Below are 24,375 nucleotides of genomic sequence, written 5' to 3'. Positions count from 1 at the left end.
GAAGGGGAGATGTTCAATCTCTCGTAGATGTGCTCCACAGTAAAGAAGAATAAGTTGAGAAACACAGAAAGGAGAAAAAGAGGAAAGGATGGGGGGGAGGGGACTTCTTGGGTGCATGACCCCCAGCAGACAGAGTTGATGGAGCTGGAATCAGAGCATAAGTGTTAGCCAAGAAGAGAGTGAGGTAAAAAAAAAAAGGAATAAAAAGGCGGAAAAGGCTGAAAATCCCAAACACAATCCAAGACTCTTGGCAGAGAGACGTCAGACTTCTGAGCATCTAAACCCTCTGTTTACATTCTGGATCTCCATCAACATCCCTTCCGACATGTATATGGGAACAGATATTTGAAAGCCGTCTCTGGAGCGAAACGCCTCATCTGCATCCAAGCTCCAAGAGCAGACACGCTCCTTTTAACAAACAGCTCCTCTAAGGGATCTCTACGTCATCTTAGACCTGTCATATTTGCTGCTTTTCACCCCGTCCTCTGTGCATTGTTCGCTGACTCAGCAATCCATCACGCCGCCATGGAAGGTGAACTTTTGGAGCTTGTGGTCAGTTTCCAGGAGAAAGTCTGATAAATGGAGGGGAGTTTGGAGGAGGGCCTTGGAGATTTGGCAATCTCTCATTTATGCACAGATTCTTTTTTACTTTGAATGCAGGAGACAGCACCCCCCACCCCCCCCCACCTCTTCCAAAAAAAAAAGCAAAACAAAACAAAAAAAGAGTTTTGATTTCACAGTTAGGTAACTCACAAAAAAAAAGTCCTGAAGCTGAAAAGAGCCGGGAGAAATGACGCAGAGGAACGTTTGCATGAAGGTTTTTCTTTTTCGGTGCATAATTTCCCCAAAGAGCAATAATGCAGACTTGGAATCAGACTTTAAAGGAAAAATCCTGAGGTCAACAACATTAGTAGACATAAAGCAGGGTAAGAGGGGGTGTGTGTATTGTTTTGTGGCCACATTGCCTAGCAGAGCTATTCACGAGGACTTGAACTGTTTCACATTTGCTCACAATAATCCCCTCAACCCTATTTTACCTAAATAAAAATCTAATGTATTTGTCCGTTGCCAGAAGTGAGGATATAGAAAGTAAACAACAATCATTTGCTATCGACTAATATTGACTCCAGCTGTTTTGTTAAAAACCTCAGAGGGTTGTTAGAGCATCTTAGAGAACAAACAGCATCTTGGAGACTGAGGAACACAGCAGACAAGTCAGGGAGCCCGTAGAAGAAAAACATGTTGAAGAAAAAAAAATACAGCTATTTTTACAATCCATACCAGAGGTGGGTTAGTTCCACAGAATTATATGCTTGTCTTCGTTAAAGAATTTTATTTAAAAACTTAAGACAGTTCAAAATATGAATCTATACTCTTATTTTTTTTATTTTTTTTTAATAAATGGCCCCTGATTTTTTTTTTAAGATTTTTTAACCCTTTTCATTGTTTATGTGATTGTCTATGTTTTTGCTAATAAATTTCTGTCAAACACAAGAAAAAGGCTTCCTTAGAGTTTAGGACAAAACCTAAATTTAAAGGTCTGTGGAGGATTTTTGCAAATTTTTGAAAAGACCCGCCCTCTCTCCTTAAAAATAAATGCACATGCACAACACTGTACCCGCTCCTGAGAGGGAATGCCTGTTAATTGTGTGTGTGAGAGCGTGCACAAGCCCATTTCTCCTCGTGCACACTCTGTTTAAAAGTTGCTGTTTGCATTGCTCATACAAGCTTACTTTCCAAAAGAAGATTTGCAATTTTTCCACTATGTTAGACTCTCCACCGAAAATGGGAAAACTTTGTTATGTAAACATATCACCAGAATGATTGACAATTAGGGGGGAAATTATTTTGATGATCCATCCGGAGAAAGACCATCCTCCACTATACCTTTAAGGAATGTGGACTTCATGCCTAAGCCTAATTCATTCCCCAGCGGGCTTAGCCTAAACCTGACGTTATGGATCAGAGACCTAAACCTAAGATCAGTGGATTTATTATGACTTTGATTTTGGATATAAACATGACAGCGTCTGCAGTACGGTACCATTGTCATGTCTTGGGGATGCTTGTCTTAAGCAGACATGGAAGCTGGGCAGAGGTGATGAAAGGATAAATGGACCTGATGGAAAGACTTGATACTGAGACAGAGGTTCCCCCTCTAGTAGGACAGAGACCCTAAAGAGAGCCAGAGCTGCATGGAAAGAAGGTTTAGTTTGAAGCATAATCATGTGTTAGGGTGGTCCAGTCAAAGTCCAGTCATTAATAGGAACATGAGTAGAAATTCCCCATCAAATCTGTCTGACTTTGAACAATTTCTGTTACCGAAACGTTGCTCTGCCTTAAAAGTGAGGAAGATTAAACACAATTGATCTTTTTTTCTTTTTTTCCCCCCAGAAATGTGTTGAAACCCACATATCATTTTCGTTCCACTTCATAATTACGCACCACTTTGTGTCGATCCATCACTTAAAAGCCCAATAAAACACACTGCAGTTTGTGGATGCAGTGCAATAAACGTGGACTAAACACTTTTCCAAAGCACTGACAGACGCGAGAAGAACAAATACAAATAAATGTTTGGTCTAACGAGGAGGCGAACATTTCTGAGGGAACTGATGGAGTGTGTGGGGTGGAAATATGCCTGTATTAGCTCGGGATCTGGATTAAAGGCAGATGTTTGCTTCAGCAACAGGACTCACAGTCATTATCAAAGTCCAAATGATCCGAGTCTCACCACATGGAGCCAGCCTCACATAACACCAGTCTGGAGTCGGCACCAGTCGCAGTGCATTATTACTCACGGTACGAGTTGAGAGTGGCATAGCGCGTACCAAAAGTAATAATGGACCGCGAAGCTGGTCATGTTTTCTTCTTCTGTGCTGCTGCAGAACGTTGACACATGTAACTTAGGCTCATGCATGCATTCAATGCTCATTTACCCGCATCAGCGTGGCTCCCTGCAATCTGGTTGGGAGTCTGAGTAGGAGGAGGAGATGGAAGCTGGTGACAGGAACGTCCATCTCCAGCCAGTCTGAAGCCATCCCTGCAGACACATCTGTAGCTTCCAGCTGTGTTAACACACAGCTGGGTGCAGGGCTGCCACCCACTGCACTCGTCAACATCTGTCAGCCAAGAAATCAAATAAATCAGTGGGTGCGCTTATGGATTTTTGTGAAGGTGGAAGTGGTTTATTTTCAGCATACCGTTTTGGCACTGCTGTCCCGTCCAGCCAGGAGCACACGCACACTTATTGGGCTTCAAACAGGTTCCACCGTTAACACAGGGTTCTGCACACAGAGCTAGGAAACACATCAAAAGTTATTAATCAGCCCTGATTCATGATCATTACTTTAAATGATTTTAACCTTTATAGGGAAACAAATTAAATTTCCCTCTGACTCCCACTGTTGTCTGCTATTGCTTATTTTATTGTTCAGCCTCTAATCAGACCTTTCGTCTGAAGATATGAAAAAAATTAGAGGTGGGTGGACTATTTTATTTTTTTTATGTATGTATCATTTCCTATCAGATAATACTGAAAACAATTGCAAAACAGATCTGATTTATATGGAAAACTCTAACTAAAAATATTCAAAGTTCACTTTAAACTCCCTTCAGCTGCTAACAGTCGACTTGCACATGTCTGTATGTTGTTCAATTTGCTCCCCCGTTAGTGATGTAAGACCTACGAAGAACCAACTATATAATACAGAACTGTGTTTTCTTATTTTCGTCATCCTTCAAATGTTTTTTTATATTACTAAGATTTTTATTTCTTTTTTCCTTATTTCATATATGCATGTATTTCCTTAATTAATCAATAGCACTTTTTCATACATTCCTAGCTATGAGACGTGCTCCATTAAAACAGATTGATTTATTTTATTGGTAATATATGGTTTTAAATCCATTTATTAAACTACATTGCTATTTAAACTCATTGAAAATTTTTACTTTTCAAATTCAGTCTACTAAATAAAGTCATAGTTGACCTAAATCAATAAAACACGTTTTGAACTGATCAGATATTTTGCCCTAAGAGCAATAATCATTGTGGTTTGTGCTAATGCTGAATGTAAACTGTTAAAGTACCCTGATATTCTTTCATTCTGAATGGTTATTTATATTGGAGAAAGAGAACAGCAATTATTTTCCTGTGTGAAACATGTCCAAAGAGCAGCACTTTTCTGGTCAGAGCAGCTGCTTAAAATAAGAATGAGTCTACATTAAAATGCGATCCTTAAACCACTGAAATAATTTGTTTTAGTTGTTTTAATAAAGGCTGTTGGTCTGACCAGAAACTCTTTAAATGTTTCAGTGTCGACAAAAGAGCAAAACAATTGGCGGCGAACCGCCTCCAGTCTTCATTTCGGCGGTGTCCGAACATCTGTCCTAACCTATCTTTTTTTTTTAGGTTTTTACAGCGTTTTTTAAACACTAAGCTGACAGCAAAGGGGGTATGAAAGCAGGGGAGAGACATGCGGCAAAGGACCACAAGGTGGATTCGAACCCGGGTCGGCCACGTCGAGAACTAAGGTTTCCATGGGTCATGCGTGCTTAAAAAACTGAACGCCCATGCCTGCGCCGTCTTTATTTGTCGCCCCTGCTGGGTAGCGACAGTGTGCCGCTTTGGCAGCTAATATCTGATTGTCTAATGATCATGATCACTACTTTTCAAGGTGCATTGTGGGAAAATTCAAGTCCACTAGACGTATGGCTTAACCATTATAAAGTACCCTATATATTGATTAGGGTGGACATTCGGACACTGCGTTCCTGTTTAAAAAGCCTAGAGCAAACCTGACCGTTTTACAGCTACATTATATTGTGTTTCGACAATGAAAGATATTTTAAGGCGGTAAAAATGCCAAACTACCCGTTAGCTGCAGCTGACTCTGGATTTTGGCCAAATGAAGATAGAGGGAGAGTAAAACCTTTTATCAGCATTTCACTTTTATTTCGGATACCTTGGTTGCAGTTGTGTGAGTGAAATCTCCGCCAGCCGGGGCAGCAGTCTGGGTAGAAATGCGAGGCTGAAGCGATTCTGCTTACCAGCCGGTAAGCCAGGGAGTACGTAGTTCTGTGGAGGTGACAGAGTCAGGGGTTACAGGTCATTTGGAGAGTAGCAGGACCTTCTGTCTGATCAGATAAATAGACGAGAATGTTAGCATTCAGTGGAGCAGACAAACAAGGGATTTTGGAAGAAGGTGTCAGGGATGAGAAGAGGGCAGAAATGATGCAATGTCAGATCTGTTATCTACTATTCTGGCTTCAGGCTGTTGAGAACATGGTTTGTTTGTTTTACCAGAGGAGGGGGAATTAAGAGCAATAAATTGAGGCTAAATCTAGAAACTGGAGACATGTGTGCAATAAGATCCAAGAAAACAGATCCAAAAAAAAGGGAAAGTGAGCTTTACTGAGAGAAAAAGTTAACAGGGATTAAAAAATGTGGAGAAGGTAAGGGGGCTGGAGAGCAGCTGGGAGGGTGCTAGTACGGAGAGTCCAAAATAAACAAGGCAGCGGTCTCTGCGGGCAGGCAGCTCATTTCCCGTCGTTACACAAAGTACTCGATATTTAGATTCCACTCAAACTATGTGCCACTGTGACCCACTTCTGTGTACAGTACGGATTTCTACGTGCGTGTGTGTGTTTTGGGAGAAAGGGAAGCTCATTTCACAACTGTTGCACCTTTTTCTCCTGCTCCGATGTTGTTTATACATGCGGACGTCTTGGTTTAAAAGCTGTTTTTAACAGCTCTGTGACCAGAGTATAGATCTTTTTTTCTTGCCTGGTGGGAGAGCTTGGTGAAAGTGTGAGCTTCTCACTTGTATGTGCTGCAGAGGCGATGGCCCTGACACAGGGTGATGTAGGGCTTGTGCACAGGCTGGGCGAAGGACTCTGTTGTCGTGACGACGTTGTGACGGAGGTCCTGCCCACATGTCCGCCTTCTGGAGCAAAAACAACAAAAATAGAGCAGGTTGAAGTTTACCCTTGCCCTTATTAAAAAAAATAAATAAATAAAAAATAAAAACTTTTTTACATCTTTTGTGATCTTGATCCCAATAGCATTGTCTTTTTAAAACCATCAGTGGCCTATGTGTCCCAGTTAAGAGCTGATCTTTGACCTTCCTGTCTGCACTTGACCCTTAGTTTAGTTTATTTTGGTCCTCACCCACCCCATTCCATAAATGACAGCCTATCCACTTCTAATCATCTGAGATTTGGCCTCTGGGAGAATGACCTCCTAAATGTTTGCATGTCATCTGGGAACGTCCCATTCAGGAACGGCTTCCTTAAAGCAAACATCTCAGGGTGAGGTTAGTGACAAAGTGACAGTCTATGATAAACGCAGAGATTTAGCAGAGCTTTTACCCATGATGCCCAAAGAAGTGGGGAGTGCCCATCACATGGAGGAAGAGGAGGGCAGAGGAGAGGAGCAGCTCTTGGTACATCGTCTTCCTCTTTCCCACGTTTCCCCAGGCTCAAACTCTTCCTCTGTGCCAATCGTAGGGAGGATGATGCAGGACAGAAGAGCGTAGCCAGATTGTTCACGCTGAATGTCTGTGGTGGCCCCAGCTACCTGTGTAAAAAGAAAAAGTTGTGATCAGTTAAACAGAAAATACGTTTTCCTTTTTCACCAGATGGAAATTCTGGAAAATGTTCTGCAGGAACTCAAATAGAATAGACTTCATTCCTGCAAAGCCACAGGTCATCCTTATCTGCTGTGAAGAGGGAGACTTGAAGAGAGACGGACTGAGCACAGCGAGCGTCAGCTGTGTTGTGTCTGAGCTGAGCGGGCGTCAGAGCAGAGTATTAAAAAGTTGAAATTAGTGCAGAGAGAGCTGTGGGAAGCCGAGTAAGCTTTCCATTTAGCACCGGATGGGGAGAAAAAGGTGAGAAAGAGCAGCTTTAATAGCTTAAAACGAACAGCAGGGAGTCTTCAAGTGACATTAAGAGAAGAGCTGAGTGCAGAAGATTCATTGGTGTGGGTCCAGAACCAGACTGGGATGAAACGTGTTCAGATGAAGGATGATTCTCTAGTAAATGGTAGGTTAAAGGGAATGTATGGAAAGCCTGGTGTGCAAAAAAAGAGAAAGAACACAAAAAACTGTATAAAACACACAAAATAAATAACATCATTTGCTTTTTTTTTTTAGAAAAAATGCTGAAGCTTTCTTTTTTCTTCGGCTTTCTAATAATGATGGTTATCATGTGTGATTTTTTTGTGAGATAAATTTAGAATGCTTCTGTTTTTAATGTATTTTCTGTTTTTATTGCAATCTTTTTTGGATTGTTTAGTTTGCAGAAAAGTGACAAACTCTAGCGCTGGATTTCTTAACCAGTTTACAAAGCTTAATTTTCTAGATCAAAATTCCAGTCCCCGATAATTAGTTTTTTGTTATATTTATATATTCACATTTTTATTATCTTTTTTTTTATACTAATGGCTGTTTAAATCTTTTTTTTTTATGTAGTAAGAATTTCTAAAAATCATAAAAAAGACCATACAGCATGGGATATGTTTCTTATATCATTTTGTTTTGCATTTAAATTAATTAAATACAATATTGTTATCACTACTGAGGCAGGTGACAGTTATAATATTCAACATGACGCTATGTGGCTGTAGCCTTGAACACTGTCCCAGACCAGCGGCCGGCAGCAGGTAGGAGCTGTAACTCAGCTAAGGGCCCAATGCAAGCTTAGGCCGGCCGTGCCCACACACATTTTCTGACTCTGAGGCAGGAGAGATAAACACCTAGATCAGCACATTCTGCACAGGATTATTAGAAAAAGAGACAAGACCACCTGTCTGTAGGGCCTGTTTTAACACACATATTAAACTCCTCGGGAATCTCACCCAGTATATTAAAGCCTGCTGAGAACAATCCCAGGTTATAAGACTGTGTAGCCTGACGGATGAGCATAGTTATCCTAGAGGTGATGCTAATCCTCGGATGACAGCGTGCATGTCAGTCTGATCCCTCCCTGCTGGCTACAGGCCCAGAGATAAAGTACATCTACAAGCCTGTTTTCATTCATAAAGCGCAATGGTGAGCAGCACTGTCAGAGCAGCAGAAGGCTGCTATGAAACAGTTACTAGATGTGAGATTTTTTGTACAAGTTGAGAGAAATTTACTGTAAGAGCCTGTGATTTAAAATGATGTTTATATTCATGATAAACATCACATGTCTGAGAGCATGGGTTTGTGCAAGCACAGACACGGGGCCTGCTCAGGGTTTAAAGGGGGCCCTAAGAGAGTTGATTAAAGGAGCCACTTCCACTTAAGAATCCATTCCCAAGCAACAAATTTTTTTTTTTTTTTTTTTTTTTTACAGCATTCATGTTTTAAGGCTACCAAGTGACCGCTAAACAAACTTTTCTTATGTGAATTATATAAATCATAATGTCTTTCTTTACAACCACTATGAGGCACATAACACACTACTATCTCTATGTAGAACTATTTTATAAGTTGTGCAAAACTGCTAAATAAAACTACGAAATGTAATATTAAATTGGTTTAAATCAGACAGTAGCACTCTAAATAGATATTTAAAAACAAAGTTTCAGATTGATCAAAACTTATATCTATTTGCAGAAAAAAAGCTTTCTTACACTGAGAATAAGCCAACTGATTGAATTATTCAAAACTAATGTATAATTCCTTATAAATGTTTTACTTTATATATAAGCATATCCTATCTGCTTTATGCAGAACTAACCCCCCCCCCCATAAAAAAAAAAATCATATAAATTCCAAGATAACTAGTTGTAGTTCTTAAAATGCGCCACTGGGTGGTGCTGTTTCCCAGCAGCAATCTGCACAGATTTGCGCGTCGGACTCACATCCATCATTTACTTCTCCGTAACTCTAACTTACGCCGTAAAGTGATGCTAAAGACTCCGAGAAACAAATTTGAACGGACAAAGGAAATACAAAATGTTTCTATAAGCTGAACATAGATGCCGCAGGCGGATATTTGAAAGCAGACACCATCGGAGCGCATGCATGGATAGGAAAACAAATTAACTACAAACCGTTCAGTTAACAATCAGCCTTTCCACAATTGTTGCCCATTAGAATAAAAAATAAAAACAATCCTTTGGTGAGGATCGCTAAAAACTAACCGCTTCACTAAAAAAAATCAGTTGTTCAGGTAAAAGTCCAGTGATAACAGTCCGCCAGCAGAGCTCAGACTGTCAGAGAGAGCATGGGGGGTGATGGAAGGACCTCCTTCCACTGCCTCAGCTGGGTCACCCGCGCGCTTTGGGGGGGACCCGCGCTGACGTCACGCTACTGACATTTTTTCGTCTTCCCACTTTTTATTCTTTTCCTTCAGAAACCCCCTACGCTTTACAAGACTATGGCAGGCCGTTTACATATTTATTAGAAGCCTGCCATAGACGCAGCATCGCTTTAAGGCTGAGACTTCAAAGAGTGACGTAATGTTCATTAAACGATCAAAGCACTTTAGATTTTATTTAATTGCAAAAATATTTTTGTTGCCTTTAGGGTTTTTGTTGTTGCTGCTTTTCTAAAGAATAATAATAATAATAATAATAATAATAATAATAAAACAATAAACATTGATTGTATATATTGTATTAATATAATAAAATAGTCTGAGAAGTAATAAGATTTATTTATGTAATTTTTAAATTTTTTTGTACAAAAGTGCCGAGCCTCTACCTTGTAAGGTGTATATAAATCTTTCAGGCAAGTCCTAAAATCTAATACAGCAATAGTTTTTAAAATAAACATTTGTCCTTTTAATGATTCATGAAAATGATGCAGTGCAGACATTATATAAGCAAAATATATATATATATATATATATATGTATGTGTGTGTGTGTGTGTGTGTGTGTGTGTGTGTTTTTAACAGTCGTTATTATTACAAATAAATGGATGCATAAAGAAAAGTAAAATATGTAATTATTTATTTCGTAAAAAAAGTCATTATCTTGCAAGGAACTTTAATTTAACACACTTAAGTATATGTTTTACATAATTATTAGCCGTACATTCATGAATATTTCATATTTTAGCATTAACCATGTAAATAAGTGGGCGGGGTCATCATTGTTATCCTAAATAGGTTTTAATCCTTTTTTTATTTATATATCTCTGCTTCTGTCTCCTTGAACCCCAGTCGGCCTCAGCAGATGGCTGCTCACACTGAGCCTGGTTCTGCTGGAGGTTTCTTCCTGTTAAAAGGGAGTTTTTCCTCTCCACTGTCGCTACAAGCATGCTTGATGTGAGGGATTGCCTTCGAGTCAATGAGTCGATGCAATCAACTGGTTTTTCTTACATAGAAAACTTTGAATCAACTTGACTGTATGATCTGGTGAACAGTAAAGTGCCTTGAGATGACATGTGCCGTGAATTGGCGCTATAGAAATAAACTGAATTGAATTAATAATTCCCCCTATTCAACTGCAACAATGACAGCAAGAAATATGAAATAAATAAATGACGTGTTTAAATTCAAATTAAGTTGAAATTTGATTATTAGTGTTTCATTATTGATAAAGATTTATAAATGGACGTTTTTATTAATTAGGTGTATTTATGACAATTAAATTTAAATTATTACAGCTATGAAAGCCTTTCATTACATACATTAAAATATAACGTAATGACTCAATAATTCTATTGACTCTAAAAATAAAAAGAGGAAAAATATGACAGATTCTTTATTCAAGGTATCTAATAATGAAACTTTGAGATTTTTCCAATTTGAGCATCAAAGCACGTATCTATAACTTTTATCCACTGTTTTACTAAACACACGAAAAATACATAAAAGTAAATGTTTGTTAACTCATGTATACATTGAGAGATGTGGGGTTTTCAGCTCTGATGCATTAAATGAATGAAAAAGAGGATAGGATTCTAGTATTCATCAGACACAACAGACTGAAGGCAAATGTCTTTGTTTTATCTCCATAATTATTCATAACTATTTATTTACTTTTTCTGCATATCTGTACTGAAGCCTAATGCATATCATTTGTAGTAAAAAGAAATGGGCAGATTTTCCAAAATCTGACGTTTTTAGTATAATTAAACCACATCTACTTCTAACCTTGTGTAAAAAAGCAAACTTGTTGAGTTAATGATGTCTGAGAGTGTAGAGATCTTACCCGGGCAGTATGCGTTCATCAGGGGCATGTGCGCGCGCAGGCTGTCTGCTGGCCGTGGGCGCGAGCCCCCAGACCCGTGGCTCAGAGGAGCTCTCCATGTTTCCAGTTTCTTTTTAAAGCTCAAGCTCAGTTGAGGCTGAAAAATGCAGATTTTTTCAAAAACCCACCCCTGCGACCAATTTGAGGTGCTCCCTGCGAGCTGGCTGGCGACAAATGAAATGTCTTTGGGCGTTTTTCAGTTGCTTTTTATGCTGCGCTTCCTGTGGAACGCAGGAATTGGATGGACAATCCCCAAACCGGACTTCCTGTGAGTGTTTGCCACTGATAAAAGCCCTCTCCTGCACAAACACTCTCCATCCTGCTGGAATCTGATTTTGAAGCATTTTTCGGCTCCTATTGTAGAGCTCATAATCTTGAAGGGGGCAAAGTGCCCTCAGCCTTCTCACCTCTTGCCCTCCTTAGGAGCTCAGCTGAAAACACTAGTGGTAGCCATTTATTGAACCTAGTTGCTTTATACAACCCTGCTGATGCATTAGTGGAACTGATGGCTGCAGAGCCCACATAGGCTCATGTTTACAACTGTTTGAGATCAAATCTGGGAAATTGCAGCTTGAAGTTAAAGAGCAGGAACGATAAGGAGTTTCTTTTCCCTCCCTTTCATTCTGTGCTTTGGTGCTACCCTCTTTAATCCTTGAAGTCGCCTATGGCTTGGTAAATTGGAAAATCCAAATTCGAAAAAAAAAATGGAAATATTGTGTAGATTAGTGCAATGCAAGGCAATGCTGTGATAGTTATGTAAGTTTTCCAACATATAAGAAAGATGGAATATTTGACTTTACCTTTCATGGTTGCAGAACTACTTCTTTCCTGTGTATTTACAGGTCAGACTTTTCCAGAACTCTTGAACTGTAAAAAAAAAAGTTACATTTGTACTTGTTCAAGAAAGGCTTGTTAAAAAACAATCAAGTCATTTCTCTGATTCCTCAAGCCACCCACCAAAAAAAAAACCTCCATCCATCTAAGAAACAGCCTCACCCTCTATGAAGATTAAAATAACTGGTACCCATAGCAGGATAAAGCCATTTGAAGTCTGTGAAAGGTTTTCAGGAGCCCATTTCCTTTGTTTGTGTTGTAATTAAGTAATGGAAGCCTGAGGAACAGTAGGGGTTCAGTTAAATTTAGGAAGGCCAATAATACTTCTAAATGCCTTAATGATTACTCAAAAGAACAAAGTAATAAACAAGCCATTATGAAAAATGTTGGTGATCTGGTGATTTTGTAATATTTATAAGTTGGAATGACTAGGAAAACAGTGCAGAGATTTAAAAGATAAATGTTTCTCCCACTGTTAAGCACATGGGTGGATTGATCATAGTTAGATCATTTTAAAATGTATAAATTCTGAAATCTGAGTAAATTCAAGCCTAAACTTTAAGAATTGTTGTATAATGCCTAGAAAAAAATGACACAAAACTGAGATTCTAAATGATAAAATGCCTAGTTAAACCCTTTCATATGTAAATATATTAATATTTACAGAATGTGAATGAAAAATATTTAGTAAAATGTGTGAAGAGGATTTTTTTATCATTTGACACAAGGTGAGTTGTTCCCTTGAACTATAAGGAAATGATACAGCTAGAGAAGGTCCATCATGAAAGAAAAAAGACAAAAGATGCACTGATATAAATAAAGATTTTAAAAAGAACACATTCATTATTTACATTTAACATATAATTTAACATAGTTAAAAATGATTTCAAATGAATGAAAGGTCAAAGTTTTAGAACCGAGAGTTACCTGGCTTGACTTGAAACTTGTCTGACTTGACTCAAAATATGGGCATTAAAAATTTTAGAGTTGCAAAACAATGACTTGGTCTCACCTCATTCTATCTTCAGAACGTCCCTAAATAAAATCTGGACGTGTCTAATTAAGCTTCAGTTGCTCTGTGGAGGCCTAAGGAGTTTGTTAGAGAACATTGCTAATCAATTAGCATTGTGAAGACAAAGGAGCACTCCAGAGAAGAAAGGGATAAAGTCAGTTTATCCCAATTTTTGAACATCTTAAGTCGGACCCATCTAAATTCTGATATGGGAAATAACTTTGCCTCAACTGTTACCTTTCAGAAGCACAGCTCTCATTCTAAATAAAAAGGCTGGACACAGAAGCTGTCAGTGAGCCAAGTCTAATGGAGCAGTAGAGACACACACCTAAGGAGGGAGAATCTGTTGTAGAAGTTTACATTAGTGTGTCATCCACAAATCTGGCTGCATGAAAAATCGGCCGTGAGAACCATCCATAGTTTGCCTTAAGCCATGTATGCAGCACAGAGATTGCGTAGAAGGTGGTGCAGTAGGATGACACCAAAAGTGAACCTCAAAGCCTGTCAAACACTATCAGCGATTGTATCAGATGTGCTTTGAAAAATAAAGCCAGTTCATGTTTATTAAACAACCACAGAAAGACCATGGTTTGGTTTAGCGATTCCTCAGGATATCACCCTAAACCAGGGGTCTTCAAAGTTTTCCGGGCCAAGGACCTCCACACTGATGGCGATGTGGAGCGGGGACCCCCTAATTATATATACTGTATGAAATTGTGTTCTATCAAACTGGTCCTATAGTCACTCTATTACAGATGGAGTCATATAACGAAAGTACTGTAATTTCTCCCTGGGATTATTAAAGTATTTCTGATTCTGATTCCTGGTTGATGGGACAGGTGTTGTGAATGAAATGGTGCCCAGATTGAAAGAGCTCCTGTGTGTCGCTGAATGTGTGCATTGATGACTGAAAGATATCTTCTGTCTCCATTTATCTGTTTACTGCAGTGTGTTGAATTAATTTTAATGTGTATTTATTTACTATGCCAATATGTGACCAGTGAATTTCTCCGCTGTGAGATCAATAAAGCTCATTTCATCTAATCTAATGTAATCTAATTTAAGGCAATTTCAATCAGTGGAAAAAATTGCAGGAGGGAATGTAAAAAAAAAAAAAGTTTAATCAACCAAAACTTTCACGACCCCCATGCAGTACCTCTGTGGGCCCCCTAGGAGTCGCGGACCCCCTGTTGAAGACCTCCACCCTAAGCCATAAACATAGACATGGTGGTGGGAGCATCATACCAAATGCAGAGCTGAAGGCTGAGGTTGGTATTCGCAATTCCAAAAATGTGTCAACAGAAGCAAAAATCCACAAATAATGAAATAGAGAAAAAAAACAGAAGACATCAGATAAAACTCACATGAAGGGCAAAGAAATGATGCAGGAGAACCTGTAAACAGTGATTGAACAGGAGGTGCATATTTGGGAGAGAGAAACAAGGACCAGGCTAATCAGCAGATTGGGAGCAGGTGTAGACAGAGGAATCTAGAAGGGAGCTAGGGGGAAAGGAGACTGACACAAGAGGGCAACAGACAGCAAACAAGAAATACATAAGAACTCAAATACATCCAGAAAACACAAAATAGGAATTAATCCAATAAAACTAGAAAACACAGAAAAAGTGCAGAATTATTATTGAGTTGTTTTCCTTCTAACCTGAATAAACTTAACTATTTTGCAAAGAATAATTTGGTTTAATTGTAGTTTGATTGACAAAGACCAGGGGGAAAATTATTTAAAATGCCAGCTTTTGTCTGCATGTCAAAATGATGTCTTATGGATTTTAAAGACTCATTAAAAGGCTGAATTCAGACTGACCCCCATTTTTAGGCCTTAAAAGCCTGTTTGGGGTGCAGCTCTCAGCATGTGTGAATAGAGACAAATGCTGCTCCTCCTCTGCCTTTAAACAGACTGAGAGATGTCAGACAACAAGGACCCACTTGTCATCCTGACAACACGTCCAACTGCTCTGTGTATGCGTGCAGAAAAACTTCTGCATTTATGCTAGAGATGGTTAACTTAATCTGACATCAATCATAAGTTAAACTGCCTCTTTTTGTGGGTTAATATTGAAAAATTGCTTAATACCGAGTCACATTTTATTCTAAACTTAGTGTTGGTGTTGAAGGTGGGCCAGCGTTTGGTCTTTTTTAAGCGGACCCAGCACGAGTGAATGCTGGATCTGGCAGTTGCTGCACACAAAGAGCTATTTTCTGAGCGATAACAAAGAGCCTACGTGCTGAGGCACCATGGGAACTTTCTACTTCAGGGATGCAGGTGAGCACACACCTTCCAGGCTTACGGCTCAGCCGGGACATGTCAGATCGTAGGATCTGAAACATCATGGGGGTTTTTTGAAAGTACGCTCCTCTTTACGTCTTAGCCTGCCTTTATTTTTTATTTTTTTATGCGAGAGCTTGTGTAACAAAGACCAAAGTTGGAGGGTGTGCTTCTTTAAAGAGCTCTTTTCATTCTTTGAAATCAAGACTTGGCCATACAACAAGCTACGTTCTGCAGCTCCAGCATTCCAGATTTGTCCCAGAGAAGATGCAGGATGGAAACGAGCCGAAGCAAAGCAGCGCTTCCTCTTTTGGAGGAAACAGGAAAAGGCTGGGGGAATGAGATTCGGCGGGCTGCACCCTTGGAACAATAAAAATCTCACCCTGACAGGAAAAGGATCTGCGTCAAAGAGGACCTGACAGATTTTACTAAAGGGCAGTAGCAGTGACCCTGGATGGGGCATGAACATTAGGGCAAGTATGCCCCTCAATAAATCTGAAAAAGGTAAAATGTTACATGAACTTCGCTGAACTAACAGATATAGTTATGCTAAGTGGTTCTGCAGCACTTCTAGATAAAAAATAGTAGTTTGCTAAAAGGAGATATTTTACTTTTTTATTCTGATTGGGCAGCAAAAGGTAACATATATCTGCACCAACAATGCAGAGTGACCAACACTAGTTTTGGCTTCATTTCAAACTACCAGTGCTGTTAGGGTTTGGGTTAGTAAGTCACTGTCTCATCGTCAAAAATGTAGATTGAGACCAAAGTTGTCTTGTTTAAAGTAACTGGGTCACCATGGAAACAATTACAGCTCCAAGCCTTTTGCACTTTCTGTGCGAAGGGTTCAAGGCTTCTTAGCCAAAAACATTGTTGCCCTGCTGAAAGAGGAACCTCCGCCTAAAGTCTCCTTTAACGCAGCATCACCCTGGATTAAGGTTTATCCTGCTTATTATTGTTTATGCGTTGTTTTGTTTTGCCACAAATAGATTTTTGCATTTGAGCCAAAATGCCCTATTTTGGGCTCATCTAACTAAAGCATCATCTTCCACATATCTGCTGTGTCCCCTACAAACAGGGCTGTTGCTTCTATTTACAGTACCTTCCTTTTGCCTTTTCCTGTTCTGTGAACAAGCTTAATTGTGGCTGAAATTTGCAGCTGATGGTGAAATATCTTCACAATTATAAACGTGAATATCCACAATCCTAAATATGTACACTTTTCCTTCTATCATACTGATAACAGGGTGATAAAAGGGACCTTATTAATTTTTTTTTACTATTTCAACTGTTGGCCTTTCAAATACCATTCAAATCAGACATAGCTAAGGTGGATATAATGTATTTAGCACAAGTTAGATGCTATCTTTGGAATAATGTTTTAATTACATATGAAAGCAGCCTCACATCTTTATCATTACCATGTTATGCCACATGTTGAAGTGACATAATGGAAAACAAAAAAAGGGATTAATGGTTTTTCATAATTATTATGATTGAGTACAAATTCTGATGTGAACATTTTAAGTTTGTCGAATCAAGATGTCCTTAAGGGAATCAGACTAAAACAGCCTGGATATCTGCTGTGATTCCAAAGCTGAACAGCCAAATGGGACATTCTGTCCTTCAAGGTCTGTCTGCCTCCACCAGCACCAGCGCTCCAATGTCTTCCTCCACTCAAGGCACTCACTCCTGCAGATCCACCCTGGAAATAACCAGAGTGCTCCCAGCGCTTCCTGTTCTGCAGGATGTGACTGAAAAGACAATCTACTTCAGGGTTAATCCCTGCACACTTTGAATGAAATGGAAGTGATCTACATGGCACAGTTGAAAAGATCTGTAAAATAAATAAACATGATTGAGAAGATGCAGACATGTTTATTGCCATTGATTGCCATTCAGAACTAATACCAGTCTATTGCACAGTGCTACATTTGTATGGGAAGGGAATTTTTTTATGACTTTTTTGAGGGTGCACCCATTAAGTTTTCTATTGCATACCTATTTTTCTCCCCTCTGGTCCAGTGAACTGCTGAGCATAGTAGTCAAACATAACAATCCACGGCCATATTTCTGCATATGTGGATCAAAACTTAACAGACTGGTCAAACCAATGCTTGATTTTTCTACAAAAGAAAGAAATACCTTCAAAAGCAGTTTGAGATTTACAAGAAAACAGCGGAATATTAGCTTAATTATATTTACTTAAAAAAAAAAAAAACATCTTGCAGGGGACTGACATAACAACTGTTATTACATAGGTATGGTTCGGGTCTGTGATGCTGTGGGCCTGCTTCTCTGGCAAAGGGAATGGTTGAAGTACATCAGCACAGGAACTTTGAAACAAAAAAAATGGTGTTATTTCTTTTAACTTTTTTACTTTTGTCTGTGTTAGGATAATTATTATTGATGATGTGTGCGTTTACTACACACTAATATTACCTGCCTGTTGAGTGTCAAAACTAATGTTTTCCCCAATAGTTTATCTAATTAGGACAGTTCCTCTGTCCGGATGTACAGTTATCATCTTCATTCTGTACATGACAAAGATTTGGGAATGGAATGAGAGCGATGTCCTTCAGATAAGAGCAAAGTGTTATATTTTGATAAGGTACTGTAGGAGCCATGGATGTAATGATGTGATGATGTGACAGACTGTACCGGTAGTTGTATAAAATGCTTCTCTTACTGTGAATAGTGGCCACTTCATGAGATGTGAGCCCGATTGGTAAGCGCTGCCTTCTGTAACTCTAAGAAACTTCTCTGATCTGAGTAAGATTATAATTTCTATCAAAATTTGTTGTCATGTTTCGTGGTTATTTGATACATATAAATTATGAACTGTCATTTGAAGAGTTTGACCTGAGTGATCCCTTTTCAGGAAAAAGAATTGATGGGAAAGCTTCAAGGTGTAAACACAGAGCTTTCCTTTAACATCTGAAAATACATCATAGAATGAATCTTAGCAACAAAAAATATCAAATTACCAAAATCTGTGTAAATGTGATGAAACATAAATTTTTTAAAATACTATTTTTCCATCCATCCATCCATTTTCTTTCACACTTATCCCAAGCGAGGGGTGCTGGTTCCTATCTTCAGCTGTCTACGAGCGAGAGGCGGGGTCCCGTTTGGACAGGTCGCCAGTCCACCGCAGGGCAACAGAGAAAAACAGGACAAACAACCATTCATGCACACACTCACACCCAAGGAGAAGCCAATTAACCAAACAGTCATATTTTTTGGACTATGGAAAGAAGCCAGAGTACCCATGCATGCTAAGGGAGAACATGCAAACTCCATGCAGAAAGAGCCAGGAATTGAACTCAGATCTTCTTGCTGCAAGACAGTAGTGCTACCCACTGTTCCACTGAGAAGCCCATACTGCTGTCTACTATTCTACGATTTTTACACTGAGTAATTAATCTTGTAATAGAACCAGTGAAAACTGTAACCTGTAAACCTTTGTGTTCTATTTTCAAGTTTGATTTTAAGTGTAAAATGATGCAGAAACTGCCTTTTAAACTTCAATTTTAATTAGAACATTCTAGATCAAATTTGATTATATTGAAGAGCAAGCCACCCTTTGAAATAAAGTTATTTATTAGACTAAATCATCTGCATTTACATCAGGAAATTTTCAAACACAAGGTCTAAATTCTAAACTGCCAAGTTATAAATGTGAAATATGGCATGGATAAATGTGGTGTGCTCACAGAAAAGGTCAAGCATCATTTGTTCGCAGCAAAAAGGTTCTCTGTTCAACAGATCAGCTAAAAAAAATCCATCTTCTACTCAGCACAATTGGATGCATTGTGTAGAAGTTAATAAATGGATCTTTTAGAACAGCCAACTGGACTGCACACATGCACATGAGTGAGATCAGAGAGACTTACTGATAGACAGGGAGACTGAATGGGAAACGCTGATGAAACGCATATAAAATGTCAGAAATTAATGTGGCACTTCGATGCAATAAGCAAAACCCATGAGCCAATCTAATCCTAATGCTAATCCTTTTGTCCAATCTGTGGTCAAAACAATGTTTTGATTTTAAAATTGTGGTGTCATCCTGATCTAAAATTCCTTAATTGATAGTACTAGGAAGCCATAACCTGTTTTTTTTGTTTATTTTTTTTTTTTAGCAAAAACACAAATGAAAAAGTTATTGTAGGTCTGTAAAATATGTTTGCCTTCAAAAATAAAAAGTCTACAGCTTCCTCACCTCTTTGTTCTTTTAATATTGTTGTGCTGAAAAGCGTTTTTAGTGTGTTTTCAGAAAATGAAATATTTCTACAGCCAACTTGAATGAATGGGTGTGACGTCTAAATATATACTGAGTTTCAGCCTCGGAAACGTTGAAGGCTCCACCTAATATAAGATTAAAGTGAAAGAATGAGACCAATAAAAAAAATCTTCTGTTTTCAATTTAAGATGTTAGACATTTTTATTACAAATCTCACTATATAAAACATATAGGTTGCACATTAATAAAAAGTGAATATCAATATCCAATCCATTCAATAGAATAACCAATGTATATGACAGAAAATCCTCCTAATTAACTAAGATAAAGGCTTTTTTTTTCTCTAAAACTTTATTTTAATTAAATAATGACAATTTTCGGCTTACAGGTAATGAGAATATGTCAGTTAAGATTAGAGCATTGAAACTGTTTTTTTGTTTTTTTAACTAAGAAATATGGGTTTTGTGAAAACTATGTTTCAGCCTGCAATTTTTTCCCCATATACTTGTAATCAGTGAAATGCGCCTTACGGAAGCACATTTTTTCAATTTACCGAGAGCAAAAATGCAAATGATAAAGGTAAACAGTACTGAGTGCACATGTGCAGTCAGTAGATTGGAGTTTATAAAGTAAAAACCGAACTTCTATCGAACTTTAAGCAGGTTAATTTAATCACCTTATTATCCAGGTAACGACATTCAGGTCTAGCACATAGAATCTAACCCCATCCTGAATGGACTGACTTGTATGTCTCCCTTTCGAAGACCATTCTTCTTTAAACAAAAGACCAGGCTGCCTTCCGACGTCTCTAAATTGTCCCCAAGGATACAAAGTTCTAAAATCTTTTTAAAAAGACATTCAAACACCAGTGTATTTTACTTTCCTTTTTATTTTTAAAAATTTTTTAAAGATAATAATATATTTTTCTCTCATTCATTAGGGAATAATTTAATAGAGATAATTAGGTAATCCTCATTTAGATGAAAAAAATGTGTTGTGATGTACAAATACAACAGTAAAACCATAACTTATATATTTGTAGTTTTAACTTTAGTTAATTTTACAAAGAAGTCTCTTCTGCTTGAAATGCTCCTCCTATCGATCCCTCCGCTGTTTCCCAGTTCTCCGTGTCAGTCTGTCATCAGAACAGTACGAACCTCATACATGCTGAGCATTATTCACATCTCTGGGTAAATCTTCTATGATATTCAACCAGATTATGTTAAAAGGGGTTCTTGCCAATGTCTGAAGTAGCTCTCCTTGGATGCACAAAAGGAAATTATGTTCAGGGTGTCTACCGCATGGATAACAATGTATACAGCAGAAATATAGGCTATTTATAGAGAACAGGAGGTGTTATGTTATTGCCTTTTTCTTACTGTGTTAAATATGTGGAGAAACACATTATTTCTTGCATCGTGCACCGCTTTTTTTTTTCTCAACGATGGACAGCTTGCAGTCCTAATAAATAAACTCTGCCAGCTGGTAATCCCACTGGATGTGTATGCAAGCTGTGCAACCCCACGCATCCAAACATGGTCCTACAGCAATGCACCGATAGAAATTTCCAAGTAAATTCCCCTGTTTTCCAGTTTGCAAATATAGTCTGCTCCAGAGCTGCCAGGCAGCTGATGGGTGGCGATGACAGTCCACGTCTCAGCTGTAGGACCATACTCAAAAAGGATTTGTATGAAAAAGAGAAGAAAGTTTGACTTTTGGTGTTCCCTGATGAAAATCATGGGCTCCAACATTAGAAAGGACTGGAAAGTGTTTAACTGAGTGGGATTTATAGTTTCTTCACAAATTCTAACAGTTCTGTATAAACAACTTGTCCTTTGGCAGAATTTCTCCTTTTTTGGCTAGCTATAATGTTTAAGACCATAAAATAGATTTTACCATTAAACACAGATAACTCGGGTTAACACATCCATCTGTTTGGAAATGGTTAAAAAATACTTTATGAGGCTCACAGTTCCTGGGAACCACAGTGAAAGACATCAACCATAACTGGAGAAAAGAAATATGGAAGAGTGGATTCTTCCCAGAGGGGCTAGCCCACATTAGAGCACATCTTCCAGCCATCCTATGCAGCCCCAAAACCAACCAGAACAACTTGTAAAGCACTGAGGGTCTCTCTTACCTCAATTAATTAGGTTTTTGTGATTCAACAACAGGAAAGACTTTGCGAACACAGCGTCCATTTGACACTTCAGTCAAAAAACCTCTCCAGAACAAAAATGATAGAAATACGCATCCCATGTTTGGGACATTGAGCTGAAATGCACATTGGAAAAGGGTTTTGGAGCGGCCTAGCAATAGTCCATGCTTTAATCTGATCGAGAAGCTGAAACATACTTTAGCCTCCAGTCTCCATTGTTTCTTTTTTGGTTTACGATAATTTTTAAACCAAAAAATGGCAGGTTGGAATCTGTTGTGTTTTTTTTGGTGATCAGAGGTCAGATCCAAAGACAGTTCAAAACAAAAGAAAATCATACTTATGTTATTAAATCATTCTATGACTTCAGATGTTTAATAGCCTTTTGGAACACTCTGTACAAAGGAAAAGGCCTTGATTCATGAATTATAACCAGAACTTTTTTAAGAAAAGTAATTTCTCGAAAGTAAAAGCATCTGACGATTCTTTTTTCTACCACCATCATTACTTTTGGATTAAATTCTTCATGATGGAGAGGAGTACTTACTTTTATTGATAAATTTCATGCAGAGAGCACATGATGCAATTTAACCTCTTAAGAGTTTGGTTTGAGTTGCGAGGGAACAGAACATAAAATCAGTTCTAAGCAGACCCCTCAGTTTAGTAAAAGCACTCTCTGCAATTGAAGTGTGTCTTACCCAGCCCTGCTCTCTTTGAATTCTATACGTCATCCATATTTACTCTACAGCTTTTGCAGAGAACAGCTCTATAATGACCTTAGAACAGTTTGAATTCACAGGAGCCTCCAGAAAACCACAGAGAGAATACCAGCCTGGTGTTGTTACCTCCTGATGACGGATTCATTTAAAAGGTATCTTGCTCTCTAACTCAGCACAGATGGCCCATAGGCAGTATGTTATATGGAGGAGAGACTCCAGAGGATATTTATGTCAAACTACTGAACCCTGTGCAGCAGTCTCAATATTACAGCTATTTAATCTCATGGCTGTGTGTCTATAGTTTTAGCATACAGTCCAGAGCGCCAGGTTCCAGGCGGCTGGATCACTATAAATGCAATTATTAAAGTAGAGATGACTGAATGGTAGTAAATCCAAACTGACGGTTTCTTAAAATGTCCCACACATTGGACATCCATTACCGCCTCCACACAAATATGTAAAACCTTCTCATAACAAAACATATAGAGATAGAATCACCTCTTGATCTCTTTAACCCAGCATATACAGCAGCTTAATACCTTTACAATCAAGAGAAATGGGCTAATTAATGCTTCTTTATTAGCCCTATATTAGACATTACACTCTCCTAACAAAGCCCCCCCCCCACATCGACAAAGTGTGAGTGAAAATCTCCAGTTGAGCAATACTGATGGCCCATAAGGAGATGGCCTCGGCTTCAGGAGATAAAATGCCTTCTTCTCTGTGTGCGGAGTGGTCCAACTGTGCAGACAGGTTGCCCATTCTGAGCACAGACCTCCTCCCTTTTTGTTGTCTGTGCCTTGCTGAACAAAACCTTCTCTGCCAAGGTAACATAAGGCTCTTAAGCTTCAGAAACAGCAAAAAAAGCTGGCTTCAAATAAACATTGGGTACAGCGTTAACTCGACATGTAAGGAGCTCTTAAGCAACAAAGAATTTAGCTGTTAAAAACCCTGATAGCTATACAGATATATGGATAAAGGGTTGTTAAATAAACTCTCTTAGCGTCTTTTCTGAGTGATAATTGATGGAGACAGGTTTCCAAAGCTGACAAAGCACAAAGACTGTATGCAGAATGTGGAATGATAAAAAAAATTTAATTAGTGTCAGGATAATTATCATTGATGATGTGTGAGTTTATTACACTTTATTATTAGCTGCTTGTCAGAACTGATGTTTTCCCCAGTAGTTTATCTAATTAGGCCAGTTCCTCCTTCCGGCTATATACGGGTATAATCTTAATTTTGTACGTGGCAAAGATTTGGGAATGGAATGAACAAACATGTAAACATGTATGGTGTAAAATGCGAGGATGTGGCAGACTGGAGTTGTATAAAATTCTTCTTTAAATGTTAATCATGGCTACTTCCCGAGAAGTAAGCCTGGTTGGTAAGCAGCTGCCCTCTGTAACTCTAAGCAACTTCTCTGATCTGAGTAAGATTACAATTTCTATCAAAATCATGTCTCATGGTTATTTAATACATATAAGTTATCAAGTGTTTTTTAAATAGTTTATCCCAAATTATCTCTTTTCTGGAAAACGAACCTGAGAGAGAAACCTTCAAGGTGTAAACACAGAGCTTACCTTTAACAAGAGACACAATCAAACAAAATGAGTCATAGATGTTTAATGATTTTATGCAATTAGAGGTTTAGTTCCTTAGGTTGCAGGAGACCTTGCAGTAGATACAACTGAAGCTTTAAGATAACATGCAAAATCCTATATGTGGCATAACACCCATGAACATGCTATCACTAAATAAAAACATGGTGGTGACAGCATCATGCTCTGAGATGCTTTTCCTTAGCCAAAGCAAAAAGCTAGATAAAGCTGACGCTGAGGCAGCCAGTATCCTTCAATTCAATTTCACTTCAGTTTATTTATATTGCGGCAATTTACAACACGTCATCTCAAGGCACTTTACAGTTCACCAGAT

At 38.5% G+C, this 24,375-nt stretch overlaps 1 protein-coding gene across 1 annotated transcript in view; it reads right to left on the bottom strand.

Annotated features, from left to right (window-relative positions):
- The window catches only part of egfl7 (EGF-like-domain, multiple 7), a 13,673-nt gene extending 2,301 nt beyond the window's left edge, over positions 1-11,372 (bottom strand). Inside the window, exons 1-6 of the mRNA XM_015399346.1 lie at positions 11,152-11,372; positions 6,373-6,580; positions 5,826-5,948; positions 4,968-5,080; positions 3,204-3,299; positions 2,940-3,122 (exon numbers count right to left, since the gene is read on the bottom strand). Of these exons, the coding sequence (XP_015254832.1) occupies positions 2,940-3,122; positions 3,204-3,299; positions 4,968-5,080; positions 5,826-5,948; positions 6,373-6,452 (595 nt within the window). The 5' untranslated portion in view covers positions 6,453-6,580; positions 11,152-11,372. The remainder of the gene's footprint in view (positions 1-2,939; positions 3,123-3,203; positions 3,300-4,967; positions 5,081-5,825; positions 5,949-6,372; positions 6,581-11,151) is intronic.
- Positions 11,373-24,375: the final 13,003 nt, after the last annotated feature.

This window comes from Cyprinodon variegatus, unplaced genomic scaffold (assembly GCF_000732505.1).
Source record: "Cyprinodon variegatus isolate N-32 unplaced genomic scaffold, C_variegatus-1.0 Scaffold1004, whole genome shotgun sequence".
Classification (NCBI taxonomy): Eukaryota; Metazoa; Chordata; class Actinopteri; order Cyprinodontiformes; family Cyprinodontidae; genus Cyprinodon; species Cyprinodon variegatus.
The sequence above is the reverse complement of the archived record's forward strand: the minus strand, read 5'-3'. Positions and strand labels throughout refer to the sequence as shown.